Genomic DNA, 19,311 nt, shown 5'->3' on the forward strand with positions numbered 1-19,311 from the left:
CGAACCCCATGCTGTACCTGTCCTGGGAGTGTTTGATGGGGACAGTGTAGAGGGAGCTTTACATTATATCTAACCCTGTGCTGTCCCTGTCTTGAGAGTGTTTGATGGGCACAGTGTAGAGGGACCTTTACTCTGTATCTAACCCCGTATTGTACCTGTCCTGGGAGTATTTGATGGGGACAGTGTAGAGGGAGCTTTACTCTGTATCTAACCCCGTGCTGTACCTGTCCTGGGAGTGTTTGATGGGGACAGTGTAGAGGGAGCTTTACTCTGTATCTAACCCCGTGCTGTACCTGTCCTGGGAGTGTTTGATGGGGACAGTGTAGAGGGAGCTTTACTCTGTATCTAACCCCGTGCTGTACCTGTCCTGGGAGTGTTTGATGGGGACAGTGTAGAGGGAGCTTTACTCTGTATCTAACCCCTGCTGTACCTGTCCTGGAAGTGTTTGCTGGGGGCACTGTCGAGGGAGCTTTACTCTGTATCTAACCCCATGCTGTACCAGTCCTGGGAGTGTTTGATGGGGACAGTGTAGAGAGACCCTTACTCTGTATCTAATCCCGTGCTGTACCTGTCCTGGGAGTATTTGTTGGGGACAGTGTAGTGGGAACTTTAATCTGTATCCAAACCCGTGCTGTACCTGTCCTGGGAGTGTTTGATGGGGACAGTGTAGAGGGAGCTTTACTCTGCATCTAACCCCATGCTGTACCTGTCCTGGGAGTGTTTGATGGGGACACTGTAGAGGGAGCTTTACTCTGTATCTAACCCCCTGCTGTACCTGTCCTGGGAGTGTTTGATGGGGGACAGTGTAGAGGGAGCTTTACTCTGTATCTAACCCCATGCTGTACCTGTCCTGGGAGTGTTTGATGGGGGGGACAGTGTTCAGGGACCTATACTCTGGATCGAACCCCATACTGTACCTGTCCTGGGGGTGTTTGATGGGGACAGTATAGGGAGACCCTTACTCTGTATCTAATCCCGTGCTGTACCTGTCCTGGGAGTATTTGATGGGAACAGTGTAGTGGGAGCTTTACTCAGTATCAACCCCGTGCTGTACCTGTCCTGGGAGTGTTTGATGGGGACAGTGTAGAGGGAGCTTTACTCTGTATCTAACCCCATGCTGTACCTGTCCTGGGAGTGTTTGATGGGGGGGACAGTGTACAGGGACCTATACTCTGTCTCGAACCCAATGCTGTACCTGTCCTGGGAGTGTTTGATGGGGGACAGTGTAGAGGAAGCTTTACTCTGTATCTAACCCTGTGCTGTCCCTGTCTTGAGAGTGTTTGATGGGCACAGTGTAGAGGGACCTTTACTCTGTATCTAACCCCGTATTGTACCTGTCCTGGGAGTATTTGATGGGGACAGTGTAGAGGGAGCTTTACTCTGTATCTAACCCCGTGCTGTCCCTGTCCTCGGAGTGTTTGATGGGGACAGTGTAGAGGAAGTTTTATTCTCTATCTAACCCCGTACTCGACCTGTCCTGGGAGTGTTTAATGGAGACAGTGTAGAGGGAGCTTTACTCGGTATCTAACGCCCTGTTGTACCTGTCCTGGGAGTGTTTGATGGGGACACTGTAGAGGGAGCTTTACTCTGTATCTAACCCCGTGCTGTACCTGTCCTGGGAGTGTTTGATGGGGACAGTGTAGAGGGAGCTTTACTCTGTATCTAACCCCATGCTGTACCTGTCCTGGGAGTGTTTGATGGGGGGGGACAGTGTTCAGGGACCTATACTCTGTATCGAACCCCATACTGTACCTGTCCTGGGAGTGTTTGATGGGGACAATATAGGGAGACCCTTACTCTGTATCTAATGCCGTGCTGTACCTGTCCTGGGAGTATTTGATGGGGACAGTGTAGTGGGAGCTTTACTCTGTATCTAACCCCGTGCTGTACCTGTCCTAGGAGTGTTTGATGGAGACAGTGTAGAGGGGTCTTTACTCTGTATCTAACCCTGTGCTGTACCAGTCCTGGGAATGTTTGATGGGGGACAGTGTAGAGGGAGCTTTACTCTGTATCTAACCCCGTGCTGTACCTGTCCTGGGAGTGTTTGATGGGAACACTGTAGAGGGAGCTTTTCTTTGTATCTAACCCTGTGCTGTACCAGTCCTGGGAGTGTTTGATGGGGACAGTGTAGAGGGAGCTTTACTCTGTATCTAACCCCATGCTGTACAAGTCCTGGGAGTGTTTGATGGAGTGTTTGATCATCGACACGGATGCCATCATCTCACGTGAGAACACCATCTACCAGGTACACGGTACATACTCTTGCAACTCGGCCAACGTTGTCTACCTGATACGCTGCAGGAAAGGGTGGCCCGAGGCATGGTACATTGGGGAGACCATGCAGACGCTACAACAACAGATGAATGAACACCGCTCGACAATCACCAGGCAAGAGTGTTCTCTTCCTGTTGGGGAGCACTTCAGCGGTCACGGGCATTCGGCCTCTGATCTTCGGGTAAGCGTTCTCCAAGGCGGCCTTCACGACATACGACAGCGCAGAGTCGCTGAGCAGAAACTGATAGCCAAGTTCCGCACACATGAGGACGGCCTCAACCGGGATATTGGGTTCATGTCACACTATCTGTAACCCCCACAGCTTGCCTCCTGGACTTGTCCTGTCTGGAGACAATACACATCTTTTTAACCTGTGCTTAATGCTCCCTCCACCCACATTGTCTGTATCTTTAAGATCTGGTTGGCTGTAGGGATTTGCATTCTAATCAGTATACTGTAACTTGATTTTATGTCTCTGTGCCCTGTTTGAGAGCAGATTTCCACTCCATCTGACGAAGGAGCAGTGCTCCGAAAGCTAATGGTATTTGCTGCCAAATAAACCTGTTGGACTTGAACCTGGTGTTGTTAAAACTCTTACTGTGTTCACCCCAGTCCAACGCCGGCCTCTGCACATCGTGTTTGATGGGGACAGTGTCGAGGGAGCTTTACTCTGTATCTAACCCCGTGCTGTACCTGTCCTGGGAGTGTTTGATGGGGACAGTGTAGAGGGAGCTTTACTCTGTATCTAACCCCATGCTGTACCTGTCCTGGGAGTGTTTGATGGGGACAGTGTAGAGGGAGCTATACTCTGTATCTAACCCCATGCTGTACCTGTCCTGGGAGTGTTTGATGGGGGACAGTGTAGAGGGAGCTATACTCTGTATCTAACCCCATGCTGTACCTGTCCTGGGAGTGTTTGATGGGAACACTGTAGAGGGAGCTTTACTTTGTATCTAACCCTGTGCTGTTCCTGTCCTGGGAGTGTTTGATGGGGGACAGGATAGAAGGAGCTTTACTCTGCATCGAAGCCTATGCTGTACCTGTCCTGGGTGTGTTTGATGGGAACACTGTAGAGGGAGCTTTACTTTGTATCTAACCCTGTGCTGTTCCTGTCCTGGGTGTGTTTGATGGGGCCAGGGAGCTCCACTCTCTATCTAACCCCATGAAGTACCTGTCCTCATAGAAGAAATCATAGAAACCCTACAGTGCAGGAAGTGGCCATTCGGCCCATCGAGTCTGCACTGACCACAATCCCACCCAGGCCCTACCCCCATATCCCTACATATTTACCCGCTAATCCCTCTAACCAACACATCTCAGGATACTAAGGGACAATTTTAACATGGCCTATCAACCTAACCCGCACATCTTTGGACTGTGGGAGGAAACCGGAGCACCCGGAGGAAACCCACGCAGACACGAGGAGAATGTGCAAACTCCACACAGACAGTGACCCAAGCCGGGAATCGAACCCAGGTCCCTGGAGCTGTGAAGCAGCAGTGCTAACCACTGCGCTACCGTGCCGCCCGACCACTGTGCTACCGTGCCACCCGACCACTGTGCTACCGTGCCGCCCCCTGTCCTGGGAGGGTCCCTGTTGTCCTGGGAGTGTTTGATGGGGACAGTGTAGAGGGAGCTTTACTCTGCATCTAACCCCGTGCTGTCCCTGTCCTGGGAGTGTTTGATGAGGGACAGTGTAGAGGGAGCTTTACTCTGTATCTAACCCCGTGCTGTACCTGCCCCGGGAGTGTTTGATTGGGGACAGTGTAGAGGGGGCTTTACTCTGTATCTAACCCCATGCTGTACCTGTCCTGGGAGTGTTTGATGGGGATAGTGCAGAGGGAGCTTTACTCTGTATCTAACCCCGTGCTGTACCTGTCCTGGGAGTGTTTGATTGGGGACAGTGTAGAGGGGGCTTTACTCTGTATCTAACCCCGTGCTGTACCTGTCCTGGGAGTGTTTGATGGGGATAGTGCAGAGGGAGCTTTACTCTGTGTCTAACCCCGTGCTGTACCTGTCCTGGGAGTCTTTGATGAGGACAGTGTAGAGGGAGCATTCCCCTGTATCTAACGGTGTGCTGTACCGGTCCTGGGAGTGTTTGATGGGGTAAACACGAAGAAGTCTAACAACACCAGGTTAAAGTCCAACAGGTTTATTTGGTAGCAAAAGCCACTAGCTTTCGGAACAGGCTGTCCCTTCGTTAGGTGGGTGGGAGTTCTGATCACAAACAGGGCAGAAAGACACAAACTCAATTTACATGAATAATGATTGGAATGTGAGTCTTTGCAGCTAATCAAGTCTTAAAGGTACAGACATGGTGAGTGGAGGGAGCATTAAGCACAGGTCGTAGAGATGTGTATTGTCTCCCGACAGGGCAGTTAGTGAGATTTTGCACATCCAGGCAGGTTGTGGGGGTTACAGATAGTGTGACATGAACCCAATATCCCAGTTGAGGCCGTCCTCATGTGTGCGGAACCTGGCTATCAGTCTCTGCTCAGCGACTCTGCGCTGTCGTGTGTCATGGAGGCCGCCTTGGAGAACGCTTACCCGGAGATCAGAGGCTGAATGCCTGTGACCACTGAAGTGCTCCCCAACAGGAAGAGAACAGTCTTGCCTGGTGATTGTCGAGCGGTGTTCATGCATCCGTTGTCGTAGCGTCTGCATGATTTCCCCAATGTACCATGCCTCGGGACATCCTTTCCTACAGCGTATCAGGTAGACAACGTTGGCCGAGTTGCAAGAGTAGGCACCTTGTACCTGGTGGATGGTGTTCTCACGTGAGATGATGGCATCCGTGTCAACGATCCGGCACATCTTGCAGAGGTTGCTGTGGCAGGGTTGTGTGGTGGATAGTGGATAGTGTCGAGGGAGTTTTACTCTGTATCTAACCCTGTGCTGGACCTGTCCTGGGAGTGTTTCATGGTGACAGTGTAGAGAGAGCTTTACTCTGTATCTAACCCCTGTGCTGTACCGATCCTAGGAGTGTTTGATGGGGGACAGTGTAGAGGGAGCTTTACTCTGTATTTAGCCCCGTGCTGTCCCTTTAAAATTTGATTAGCTGTAAAGACTCACATTCCAATCATTATTCATGTAAATTGAGTTTGTGTCTTTCTGCCCTGTTTGTGATGAGAACTTCCACCCACCTGACGAAGGGACAGCCTGTTCCGAAAGCTAGTGGCTTTTGCTACCAAATAAACCTGTTGGACTTTAACCTGGTGTTGTTAGACTTCTTACAGTCTTTGATGGAGACAGTGTAGAGGGAGCTTTACTCTGTATCTAACCCCGTGCTGTACCTGTCCTGGGAGTGTTTGATGGAGACAGTGTCGAGGGAGCTTTACTCTGTATCTAACCCCGTGCTGTACCTGTCCTGGGAATGTTTGATGGGGACAGTGTAGAGGGAGCTTTACTCTGTAACTAACCCCATGCTGTACCTGTCCTGGGAGTGTTTGATGGGGACAGTGTAGAGAGAGCTTTACTCTGTATCTAACCCCATGCTGTACCTGTCCTGGGAGTGTTTGATGGGGACAGTGTAGAGGGAGCTTTACTCTGTATCTAACCCCATGCTGTACCTGTCCTGGGAGTGTTTGATGGGGACAGTGTAGAGAGAGCTTTACTCTGTATCTAACCCCATGCTGTACCTGTCCTGGGAATGTTTGATGGGGACAGTGTAGAGGGAGCTTTACTCTGTATCTAACCCCGTGCTGTACCTGTCCTGGGAGTGTTTGATGGGGACAGTGTAGTGAGAGCTTTACTCTGTATCTAAACCCGTATTGTACCTGTCCTGGGAGTGTTTGATGGGGCCAGTTTAGAGGGAGCTTTAGTCTGTATCTGATCCTGTGCTGTACCTGCCCTGGGAGTGTTTGATGGGGACAGTGTAGAGGGAGCTTTACTCTGTATCTAACCCCGTGCTGTACCTGCCCTGGGAGCCTTTGATGGGGATAGTGTAGAGGGAGCTTTACTCTGTATCTCACCCCGTGCTGTACCTGTCCTGGGAGTGTTTGATGGGGACAGTGTAGAGGGAGCTTTACTCTGCATCTAACCCCGTGTGGTACCTGTCCTGGGACTGTTTGAAGGCGACAGTGTAGAGGGAGCTGGATCGTACCCGGGAAATAAAGGCTTTTAATAGCAACAAGAATAGAGCATACTGCTTAACAATACAATCCCAGACTAAAGGGTCACGAGGAAGTGCAGTGACCTTTATACTCCTATAGGAAGGCGGAGCCAACCGGAGTGTACCACAGAACAATACCAACAGGTGGAACACCCCAACCCGAACCCCAACAGTAACAAGAGTAACATATGTACAAGGACCCATAGTGATAACCATCTACGGTTCAGTACCCATAGGGGTAACCATCTATGGTTCACCACAGACAGTGTAGAGGAAGCTTTACTCTGTATCTAACCCCGTGCTGTACCTGTCCTGGGAGTGTTTGATGGGGGAGAGTGTAGAGGGAGCTTTACTCTGTATCTAACCCCGTGCTGTACCTGTCCTGGGAGTGTTTGATGGGGACAGTGTAGAGGGAGCTTTACTCTGTATCTAACCCCTGCTGTACCTGTCCTGGGAGTGTTTGATGGAGACAGTGTAGAGGGAGCTTTACTCTGTATCTAACCCCGTGCTGTACCTGTCCTGGGAGTGTTTGATGGGGACAGTGTAGAGGGAGGTTTACTCTGTATCTAACCCCGTGCTGTACCTGCCCTGGGAATGTTTGATGGGGACAGTGTAGAGGGAGCTTTACTCTGTATCTAACCCTGTGCTGTACCTGTCCTGGGAGTGTTTGATGGGGACAGTGTAGAGGGAGCTTTACTCTGTATCTAACCCTGTGCTGCACCTGTCCTGGGAGTGTTTGATAGGGGACAGTGCAGAGGGAGCTTTACTCTGTATCTAACCCCGTGCTGTACCTGCCCTGGGAATGTTTGATGGGGACAGTGTAGAGGGAGCTTTACTCTGTATCTAACCCTGTGCTGTACCTGTCCTGGGAGTATTTGATGGGGGACAGTGTAGAGGGAGCTTTATTCTGTATCTAACGCTGTGCTGTACCTGTCCTGGGAGTGTTTGATGGGGGCAGTGTAGAGGGAGCTTTACTCTGTATCTAACCCCGTGCTGTACCTGTCCTTTGAGTGTTTGATGGAGACAGTGTAGAGGGAGGTTTACTCTGTATCTAACCCCGTGCTGTACCTGTCCTGGGAGTGTTTGATAGGGACACTGTAGAGGGCGCTATACTCTGTATTGAACCCCAATGCTCTACCAGTCCTGGGAGTGTTTGTTGTTGACAGTGTAGAGCGAGCATTACTCTGTATCTACCCCGTGCTGTACCCCTGTCCTGGGAGTGTTTGATCGGGGCAGTGTAGAGGAAGTTTTTCTCTCTATCTAACCCCGTGCTGTACCTGTCCTGGGAGTGTTTGGTGGGAGACAGTGTGGAGGGAGCTTTTCTCTGCATCCTACCCCGTGCTGTACCTGTCCTGGGAGTCTTTGATGAGGACAGTGTAGAGGGAGCATTCCGCTGTATCTAACGGTGTGCTGTACCGGTCCTGGGAGTGTTTGATGGGGTAAACACACTAAGAAGTCTCACAACACCAGGTTAAAGTCCAACAGGTTTATTTGGGAGCAAACGCCACTAGCTTTCGGAACAGGCTGTTCCTTCGTTACGTGGGTGGGAGTTCTGGTCACAAACAGGGCAGGAAGACACAAACTCAATTTACATGAATAATGATTGGAACAAAGAACAAAGAACAATACAGCACAGGAACAGGCCCTTCGGCCCTCCAAGCCCGTGCCACTCCCTGGTCCAAACTAGACCATTCTTTTGTATCCCTCCATTCCCACTCCGTTCATATGGCTATCTAGATAAGTCTTAAATGTTCCCAGTGTCCCCGCCTCTACCACCTTGCCTGGCAGCGCATTCCAGGCCCCCACCACCCTCTGTGTAAAATATGTCCTTCTGATATCTGTGTTAAACCTCCCCCCCTTCACCTTGAACCTATGACCCCTCGTGAATGTGAGTCTTTACAGCTAATCAAGTCTTAAAGGAACAGACAATGTGAGTGGAGGGAGCATTAAGCACAGGTCATAGAGATGTGTATTGTCCCCCGACAGGACAGCCAGTGAGATTTTGCAAGCCTAGGCATGTTGTGGGGGTTAGAGATAGTGTGACATGAACCCAATATCCCAGTTGAGGCCGTCCTCATGTGTGCGGAACCTGGCTATCAGTCTCTGCTCAGCGACTCTGCGCTGTCGTGTGTCATGGAGGCCGCCTTGGAGAACGCTTACCCGGAGATCAGAGGCTGAATGCCCGTGACTGCTGAAGTGCTCCCCCACAGGAAGAGAACAGTCTTGCCTGGTGATTGTCGAGCGGTGTTCATTCATCCGTTGTCATAGCATCTGCATGGTTTCCCCAAGGTACCATGCCTCGGGACATCCTTTCCTGCAGCGTATCAGGTAGACAACGTTGGCCAAATTGCAAGAGTAGGTACCGTGTATCTGGTAGATGGTGTTCTCACGTGAGATGATGGCATCCGTGTCGATGATGCGGCACGTCTTGCAGAGGTTGCTGTGGCAGGGTTGTGTGGTGGATAGTGGATAGTGTCGAGGGAGCTTTACTCTGTATCTAACCCCGTGCTGTACCTGTCCTGGGAGAGTTTGATGGGGACAGTGTAGTGAGAGCTTTACTCTGTATCTAAACCCGTGCTGTACCTGTCCTGGGAGTGTTTGATGGGGCCAGTTTAGAGGGAGCTTTAGTCTGTATCTGATCCTGTGCTGTACCTGCCCTGGGAGTGTTTGATGGGGGACAGTATAGAGGGAGCTTTATTCTGTATCTAACCCCGTGCTGTACCTGTCCTGGGAGTGTTTGATGGGGACAGTGTAGAGGGAGCTTTACTCTGCATCTAACCCCGTGCTGTACCTGTCCTGGGAGTGTTTGATGGGGACAGTGTAGAGGGAGCTTTACTCTCTATCTAACCCCGTGCTGTCCCTGTCCTGGGAGTGTTTGATGGGGACAGTGTAGAGGGAGCTTTACTCTGTATCGAACCCCATGCTGAAACCAGTCCTGGGAGTGTCTGATGGGGACAGTGTAGAGGGAGCTTTACTCTGTATCTAATCCCGTGCTGTACCTGTCCTGGGAGTGTTTGATGGGGACAGTGTAAAGGGAGCTTTATTCTGTATCTAACCCCGTGCTGTACCTGTCCTGGGAGTGTTTGATGGGGACAGTGTAGAGGGAGCTTTACTCTCTATCTAACCCCGTGCTGTACCTGTCCTGGGAGTGTTTGATGGGGACAGTGTAAAGGGAGCTTTATTCTGTATCTAACCCCGTGCTGTACCTATCCTGGGAGTGTTTGATAGGGGACAGTGTAGAGGGAGGTTTACTCTGTATATAACCCTGTGCTGTACCTGTCTTGGGAGTATTTGATGGGGGCAGTGTAGAGGGAGCTTTATTCTGTATCTAACCCTGTGCTGTACCTGTCCTGGGAGTGTTTGGTGGGGACAATGTAGAGGGAGCTTTACTCTGTCTCTAACCCTGTGCTGTACTTGTCCTGGGAGTTTTTGATGGGGACAGTGTAGAGGGAGCTTTACTCTGTATCTAAGCCCGTGCTATACCTGTCCTGGGAGTGTTTGATGGGGGCAGTGTAGAGGGAGCTTTATTCTGTATCTAACTCTGTGCTGTACCTGTCCTGGGAGTGTTTGATGGGGGCAGTGTAGAGGGAGCTTTATTCTGTATCTAACCCCATGCTGTACCTGTCCTGGGAGTGTTTGATGGCGACAGTGTAGAGGGAGCTTTACTCTGTATCTAATCCCGTGCTGTCCCTGTCCTGCAAACTGCTGGCTCCAAGTGGAGAGGATCTCCAAGAAGATCGTGCATATCAAAACAGACATCAAGTTTCTACAAAGATGCAAGAAAGCAGACAAGATATCGAAAGGACTACAGATCACGAACCCACTCAGGTCAACCTATTGCACAGACTATGCCGAGAGCCTTTGCCGTTGCACCTCTCTCACACTCCTCAACCACCTCATACACCAACTCTACAGCAAACGCCGCATCCTGGAAACCAAGATAGAATCCATATTCTCAACTTGCGCTCAGGACGCAGACCAGCTGCGAAACTCTGCCAAGCAGACGAGATAAAGGAACTACACCATCTACATGCACACCAAGAACAGGAAACTTGAGAAACTCGGCATCACCACCAGCAGCAACCAAGCCTCCCCCGGTACCACAGTAGAAAACAGTACCACTGCAGGGAAGTCCATTGTCAACTTGTCCGACTACACACTTCAGCCAGATGAAATCAAAGTTCTCAGCCGAGGGCTCAATTTTTGCCCCACCACCAAAATAGACCCCATCAGTCTCGCAGCAGACACAGAGGAATTCATCAGGCGAATGAGGCTGAGGGAGTTCTTCCACAAACCCCAAGAGGCCAACAGCGAACACAATGAGACAGCCAATGAACCGGAACAGCCGACAGAGAGATCCGCAGTGCAGCAACCGAAGAGGAAAGAGTCGAATTGGACTCCTCCAGAAGGCCGCTGCCCTCGACTTGACATGTATGCCCAAGCCGTCAGGAGGTGCGTCAACACCAGATTCATCAGCTGCACTCACAAGACAGCCCTGAACATCACCCAATCACAACGCAACGCCATCCACGCTCTCAAGACCAACCGCAACATTGTCATCAAACCAGCAGACAAAGGAGGGGCCATCGTCATACTGAACAGAACGAATTACTGCAAAGAAGTGTACCGACAACTGAACAACAAGGAACACTACAGACAGTTACACGCAGATCCGACCAAAGAACACACCCGTCAACTCAACAGACTGATCAAGACCTTTGATCCAGACCTTCAGAGCACCCTCCGTGCTCTCATCCCACGCACTCCCCGCGTTGGAGATCTGTACTGCCTCCCGAAGATACACAAGGCAAACACACCCGGCCGTCCCATCGTATCGGGCAATGGGACCCTATGCGAGAACCTCTCCGGCTATGTCGAGGACATCTTGAAACCCATTGTACAAAGAACCCCCAGCTTTTGTTGCAACACTACGGACTTACATAGAACATAGAACAGTACAGCACAGAACAGGCCCTTCGGCCCACGATGTTGTGCCGACCTTCATCTGAAACCAAGATCAAGCTATCCCACTCCCTACCATCCTGGTGTGCTCCATGTGCCTATCCAATAATCGCTTAAATGTTCCTAAAGTGTCTGACTCCACTATCACTGCAGGCAGTCCATTCCACACCCCAACCACTCTCTGCGTGAAGAACCTACCTCTGATATCCTTCCTGTATCTCCCACCATGAACCCTATAGTTATGCCCCCTCGTAATAGCTCCATCCACCTACAGAAACTCAGCACACATGGAGCAGTTGAACCAGGAGCACTCCTCGTCACAATGGATGTCTCGGCACTCTACACCAGCATCTCCCACGATGATGGCACTGCTGCAACTGCCTCAGTACTCAACGCCAACAGCTGCGAGTCTCCAGATGCAATTTTACAACTCATCCGCTTCATCCTGGACCACAATGTCTTCACCTTCAACAACCAGTTCTTCATCCAAACACACAGAACATCCATGGGGACCAAATTTGCACTTCAATATGCCAACATCTTCATGCACAGGTTTGAACAAGACTTCTTCACCGCACGGGACCTTCAACCGATGCTATACACTAGATACATCGATGACATTTTCTCCCTTTGGACTCATGGTGAACAATCACTGAAACAACTATATGATGACATCAACAAGTTCCATCCCACCATCAGGCTCACCATAGACTACTCTCCGGAATCGGTTTCATTCTTGGACACACGCATCTCCATCAAGGACGGTCACCTCAGCACCTCACTATACCGCAAACCCACGGATAACCTCACGATGCTCCACTTCTCCAGCTTCCACCCTAAACACGTTAAAGAAGCCATCCCCGACGGACAAGCCCTCCGTATACACAGGATCTGCTCGGATGAGGAGGATCGCAACAGACACCTCCAGACGCTGAAAGATGCCCTCATAAGAACAGGATATGGCGCTCGACTCATCGATCGACAGTTCCAACGCGCCACAGCGAAAAACCGCACCGACCTCCTCAGAAGACAAACACGGGACACGGTGGACAGAGTACCCTTCGTCGTCCAGTACTTCCCCGGAGCGGAGAAGCTACGGCATCTCCTCCGGAGCCTTCAACATGTCATTGATGAAGACGAACATCTCGCCAAGGCCATCCCCACACCCCCACTTCTTGCCTTCAAACAACCGCACAACCTCAAACAGACCATTGTCCGCAGCAAACTACCCAGCCTTCAGGAGAACAGTGACCACGACACCACACAACCCTGCCACAGCAACCTCTGCAAGATGTGCCGGATCATCGACACGGATGCCATCATCTCACGTGAGAACACCATCTACCAGGTACACGGTACCTACTCTTGCAACTTGGCCAACGTTCTTTACCTGATACGCTGCAGGAAAGGATGTCCCGAGGCATGGTACATTGGGGAGACCATGCAGACGCTACGACAACAGATGAATGAACACCGCTCGACAATCACCAGGCAAGACTGTTCTCTTCCTGTTGGGGAGCACTTCAGCAGTCATGGGCATTCAGCCTCTGATCTTCGGGTAAGCGTTCTCCAAGGCGGCCTTCACGACACACGACAGCGCAGAGTCGCTGAGCAGACTGATAGCCAGGTTCCGCACACATGAGGACGGCCTCAAACGGGATCTTGGGTCCATGTCACACTATCTGTAACCCTCACGACGCTCACGACTTGCCTGGGCTTGCAAAATCTCACTAACTATCCCGGCTGGAGACAGTACACATCTCTTTAACCTGTGCTTCACCCTCTCTCCACTCACATTGTCTGTACCTTTAAGACTTGATTACCTGTAAAGACTTGCATTCCAACCATTATTTTGTAAATTGAGTTTGTGTCTTTATATGCCCTGTTTGAAAACAGAACTCCCACTCACCTGACGAAGGGGCAGCGCTCCGAAAGCTAGTGGCTTTTGCTACCAAATAAACCTATTGGACTTTAACCTGGTGTTGTGAGACTTTTTACTGTGTTTGCCTCAGTCCAACGCCAGCATCTCCACATCAGTATTTAATGGGGACAGTTTAGAGGGAGCTTTATTCTGTATCTAACCCCATGCTGTACCTGTCCTGGGAGTGTTTGATGGGGACGATGGAGAGGGAACTTTACTCTGTATCTACCTCCATGCTCTACCTGTCCTGGGAGTGTTTGACAGAGGATAGTGTAGAGGGAGCTTTATTCTGTATCTAACCCTGTGCTGTACCTGTCCTGGGAGTGTTTGATGGGGACGATGGAGAGGGAACTTTACTCTGTATCTACCTCCATGCTCTACCTGTCCTGGGAGTGTTTGATAGAGGATAGTGTAGAGGGAGCTTTATTCTGTATCTAACCCTGTGCTGTACCTGTCCTGGGAGTGTTTGATGGGGACAGTGTAGAGGGAGCTTTACTCTGTATCTAACCCCGTGCTGTCCCTGTCCTGGGAGTGTTTGATGGGGACAGTGTAGAGGGAGCTTTACTCTGTATCCAATCCCGTGCTGTACCTGTCCTGGGAGTGTTTGATAGGGACAGTGTAGAAGGAGCTTTACTTTGTATCTGACCCTGTGCTGTACCTGTCCTGGGAGTGTTTGATGAGGACAGTGTAGAGGGAGATTTACTCTGTATCTAACCCTGTGCTGTACCTGTCCTGGGAGTGTTTGACGTGAACAGTGTAGAGGGAGCTTTACTCTGTACCTAACCCTGTGCTGTACCTGTCCTGGGAGTGTTTGATGGGGATAGTGCAGAGGGAGCTTTACTCTGTATCTAACCCCGTGCTGTACCTGTCCTGGGAGTATTTGATGGGAACAGTGTAGAGGGAGCTTTACTCTGCATCTAACCCCGTGCTGTACCTCTCCTGGGAGTGTTTGATGGGGACAGTGTAGAGGGAGCTATACTCTGTATCTAATCCGGTGCTGCTCCTGTCCTGGGAGTGTTTGATGGACATGATGTGGAGATGCCGACGTTGGACTGGGGTGAACACAGTAAGAGTTTTAATAACACCAGGTTCAAGTCCAACAGGTTTATTTGGTAGCAAATACCATTAGCTTTCGGAGCGCTGCTCCTTCGTCAGATGGAGTGGAAATCTGCTCTCAAACAGGGCAAGGAGACACAAAAATCAAGTTACAGAATACTGATTAGAATGTGAATCCCTACAACCAGCCAGATCTTAAAGATACAGACAATGTGAGTGGAGGGAGCATTAAGCACAGGTTAAAGAGATGTGTATTGTCTCCAGACAGGACAGCCTGCAAGTCCAGGAGGCAAGCTGTGGGGGTTACTGATAATGTGACATAAATCCAAGATCCCGGTTTAGGCCGTCCTCATGTGTGCGGAACTTGGCTATCAGTTTCTGCTCAGCGCCTTTGCGCTGTCGTGTGTCGTGAAGGCCGCCTTGGAGAACGCTTACCTGAAGATCAGAGGCTGAATGCCCGTGACTGCTGAAGTGCTCCCCCACAGGAAGAGAACAGTCTTGCCTGGTGATTGTCGAGCGGTGTTCATTCATCCGTTGTCGTAGCGTCTGCATGGTTTCCCCAATGTACCATGCCTCAGGACACACGACAGCGCAGAGTCGCTGAGCAGAAACTGATAGCCAAGTTCCGCACACATGAGGACGGCCTAAACCGGGATATTGGATTTATGTCACATTATCAGTAACCCCCACAGCTTGCCTCCTGGACTTGCAGGCAGTCCTGTCTGGAGACAATACACATCTCTTTAACCTGTGCTTAATACTCCCTCCACCCACATTGTTTGTATCTTTAAGATCTGGCTGGTTGTAGGGATTCGCATTCTAATCAGTATTCTGTAACTTGATTTTTGTGTCTCTGTGCCCTGTTTGAGAGCACATTTCCACTCCATCTGACGAAGGAGCAGCGCTCCAAAAGCTAATGGTATTTGCTACCAAACAAACCTGTTGGACTTTAACCTGGTGTTATTAAAACTCTTACTATGTTTGATGGAGACAGTGTAGAGGGAGCTTTACTCTGTATCTAACCCCATGCTGTACCTGTCCTGGGAGTGTTTGATGGGGGCAGTGTAGAGGGAGCTTTACTCTGTATCTAATCCCGTGCTGTACCTGTCCTGTGAGTGTTTGATGGGGACAGTGTAGAGGGAGCTTTACTCTGTATCTAACCCCGTGCTGTACCTGTTCTGTGAGTGTTTGATGGGACAGTGTAGAGGGAGCTTTACTCTGTATCTAATCCCGTGCTGTACCTGTCCTGTGAGTGTTTGATGGGACAGTGTAGAGGGAGCTTTACTCTGTATCTAATCCCGTGCTGTACCTGTCCTGTGAGTGTTTGATGGGACAGTGTAGAGGGAGCTTTACTCTGTATCTAACCCCGTGCTGTACCTGTCCTGGGAGTGTTTGATGGGCATGATGTGGAGATGCCGGCATTGGACTGGGGTAAACACAGTAAGAAGTCTCAACACCAGGTTAAAGTCCAACAGGTTTATTTGGTAGCAAAAGCCACTAGGTTTCGGAGCGCTCGCTGTTCCTTCGTCAGGTGAGTGGGATTTCAGTTCACAAACAGGGCATATAAAGACACAAACCCAATTTACAAAATAATGGTTGGAATGCGAATTACTCTGTATCTAACCCCGTGCTGTACCTGTCCTGGGAGTGTTTGATGGGGGACAGTGCAGAGGGAGCTTTACTCTGTATCTAACCCCGTGCTGTACCTGTCCTGGGAGTGTTTGATGGGGACAGTGTAGAGGGAGCTTTACTCTGTATCTAACCCCATGCTGTACCTGTCCTGGGAGTGTTTGATGGGGACAGTGTAGAGGGAGCTTTACTCTGTATCTAACCCTGTGCTGTACCTGTCCTGGGTGTGTTTGATGGGGACAGTGTAGAGGGAGCTTTACTCTGTATCTAACCCCGTGTTGTACCTGTCCTGGGAGTGTTTGATGGGGACAGTGTAGAGGGAGCTTTACTCTGTATCTAACCCTGAGCTGTACCTGTCCTGGGAGTGTTTGATGGGGGACAGTGTAGAAGGAGCTTTACTCTGTATCTAACCCTGTGTTGTACCTGTCCTGGGAGTGTTTGATGGGGACAGTGTAGAGGGAGCTTTACTCTGTATCTAACCCCGTGCTGTAGCTGTCCTGGGAGTGTTTGATGGGGACAGTGTAGAGGAAGCTTTACTCTGTATCTAACCCCGTGCTGTACCTGTCCTGGGAGTGTTTGATGGGGACAGTGTAGAGGAAGCTTTACTCTGTATCTAACCCCGTGCTGTACCTGTCCTGGGAGTGTTTGATGGGGACAGTGTAGAGGGAGCTTTACTCTGTATCTAACCCCGTGCTGTACCTGTCCTGGGAGTGTTTGATGGGGACAGTGTAGAGGAAGCTTTACTCTGTATCTAACCCCGTGCTGTACCTGTCCTGGGAGTGTTTGATGGGGGACAGTGTAGAGGAAGCTTTACTCTGTATCTAACCCCGTGCTGTACCTGTCCTGGGAGTGTTTGATGGGGACAGTGTAGAGGGAGCTTTACTCTGTATCTAACCCCGTGCTGTACCTGTCCTGGGAGTGTTTGATGGGGGGACAGTGTAGAGGGAGCTTTACTCTGTATCTAACCCCGTGCTGTACCTGTCCTGGGAGTGTTTGATGGGGGACAGTGTAGAGGGAGCTTTACTCTGTATCTAACCCCGTGCTGTACCTGTCCTGGGAGTGTTTGATGGGGACAGTGTAGAGGGAGCTTTACTCTGTATCTAACCCCGTGCTGTACCTGTCCTGGGAGTGTTTGATGGGGACAGTGTAGAGGGAGCTTTACTCTGTATCTAATCCCGTGCTGTACCCGTCCTGGGAGTGTTTGATGGGGACAGTGTGGTGGGAGCTTTACTCTGTATCTAACCCCGTGCTGTACCTGTCCTGGGAGTGTTTGATGGGGACAGTGTAGAGGGAGCTTTACTCTGTATCTAACCCCGTGCTGTACCTGTCCTGGGAGTGTTTGATGGGGGGACAGTGTAGAGGGAGCTTTACTCTGTATCTAACCCCGTGCTGTACCTGTCCTGGGAGTGTTTGATGGGGGACAGTGTAGAGGGAGCTTTACTCTGTATCTAACCCCGTGCTGTACCTGACCTGGGAGTGTTTGATGGGGACAGTGTGGTGGGAGCTTTACTCTGTATCTAACCCCGTGCTGTACCTGTCCTGGGAGTGTTTGATGGTGACAGTGTAGAGGGAGCTTTACTCTGTATCTAACCCCATGCTGTACCTGTCCTGGGAGTGTTTGATGGGGACAGTGTAGAGGGAGCTTTACTCTGTATCTCACCCCGTGCTGTCCCTGTCCTGGGAGAGTTTGATGGGGACAGTGTGGTGGGAGCTTTACTCTGCAATCACTGCTATAAATTAGTTGCAATGTTTTATCTGTTTGACAGTATGAAGGACGGTGACGTTTTGTAGATCATGTGGTTTGTTCACAGTAAATGAAATGTTGCTGTTCAGGATAGTATTTGGCCCAGATATAGAGAAAAGGCTGTTTAATTGAACACTGAGTAACGGGAATCTGGTGAGGCTGATAATGGTGTAAATGCTGCCCCCCAGTGGTAGTATACTGTCAGTTCAGGTGGAATGTTCACATTTAAAATCTTTTCCAGACGGATCAGGAGGATGATGAGCGGCGGAAACGGAGGAGAGAGAAAAACAAGGTGGCTGCAGCTCGCTGTCGAAATAAAAAGAAAGAGAGAACAGATTTCCTCCAGAAGGTGAGAAAGTTACACATGGTGCATTGAGTCGTTCCCGCAATTCTCACACTGACAGTGAATTGAGCTGATTAGGATTAGGATTAGGGTTAGGATTAGGGTTAGGGTGAGGGTTAGGATTAGGGTTGGGGGTTGGGGGTTGGGGTTGGGGTTTGGTGTTGGGGTTAGGGTTAGCCCGTCACTGAGTGTAGTCTGAACAGAGTCTGAGTAGAGTTGGACAGTTCCAGGCAGCGTGGGCTACACAGTGAAACCCTGGCTGAGAATCCACAGTAAGAAGTCTAACAACACCAAGTTAAAGTCCAATAGGTTTATTTGGTCGCAAAGGCCACTAGCTTTCGGAGCGCTGCCCCTTCATCAGGTGGGTGGGAGTTCTGATCACAAACAGGGCACAAAGACACAAACTCAATTTACATGAATAATGATTCAAATGTGAGTCTTTACAGCTAATCAAGTCTTAAAGGTACAGACAATGTGAGTGGAGGGAGCATTAAGCACAGGTTAAAGAGATGTGTATTGTCTCTTTAGGGTCTCTGTATGGAGAGGGATAGGGCCGTACGGCAGGGCAAGGTTTATAATGGGGGAGAGGTAATTAGGATGCGATTAAGCAAGAATTAGGGGGCATAAGATGGGAACAGAAACTCAAGGAAAGGCACTAATGAAAAGTGGAACTTTTTCAAGGAACAAATACTGTGTATTCTTGATAGGTAGAACATAGAACATAGAACATAGAAAGCCACAGCACAAACAGGCCCTTCGGCCCACAAGTTGCGCCGATCACATCCCCACCTCTAGGCCTATCTATAGCCCTCAATCCCATTAAATCCCATGTACTCATCCAGAAGTCTCTTAAAAGACCCCAACGAGTTTGCCTCCACCACCACCGACGTCAGCCGATTCCACTCACCCACCACCCTCTGAGTGAAAAACTTACCCCTGACATCCCCCCTGTACCTACCCCCCAGCACCTTAAACCTGTGTCCTCTCGTAGCAACCATTTCAGCCCTTGGAAATAGCCTCTGAGAGTCCACCCTATCCAGACCCCTCAACATCTTGTAAACCTCTATCAGGTCACCTCTCATCCTTCGTCTCTCCAGGGAGAAGAGACCAAGCTCCCTCAACCTATCCTCATAAGGCATGCCCCCCAATCCAGGCAACATCCTTGTAAATCTCCTCTGCACCCTTTCAATGGCTTCAACATCTTTCCTGTAATGAGGTGACCAGAACTGCGCGCAGTACTCCAAGTGGGGTCTAACCAGGGTCCTATAAAG

The 19,311-nt window shown here is 50.2% G+C and overlaps 1 protein-coding gene across 1 annotated transcript in view; it reads left to right on the forward strand.

Annotated features, from left to right (window-relative positions):
• Window positions 1-19,311, forward strand: part of LOC144506868 (jun dimerization protein 2-like) — a 38,700-nt gene that overhangs the window by 6,839 nt on the left and 12,550 nt on the right. Inside the window, exon 3 of the mRNA XM_078233227.1 lies at window positions 17,939-18,046. Coding sequence (XP_078089353.1) covers window positions 17,939-18,046 — 108 coding nt within the window. The remainder of the gene's footprint in view (window positions 1-17,938; window positions 18,047-19,311) is intronic.

This window comes from Mustelus asterias, chromosome 18, assembly GCF_964213995.1.
Source record: "Mustelus asterias chromosome 18, sMusAst1.hap1.1, whole genome shotgun sequence".
Classification (NCBI taxonomy): domain Eukaryota; kingdom Metazoa; phylum Chordata; class Chondrichthyes; order Carcharhiniformes; family Triakidae; genus Mustelus; species Mustelus asterias.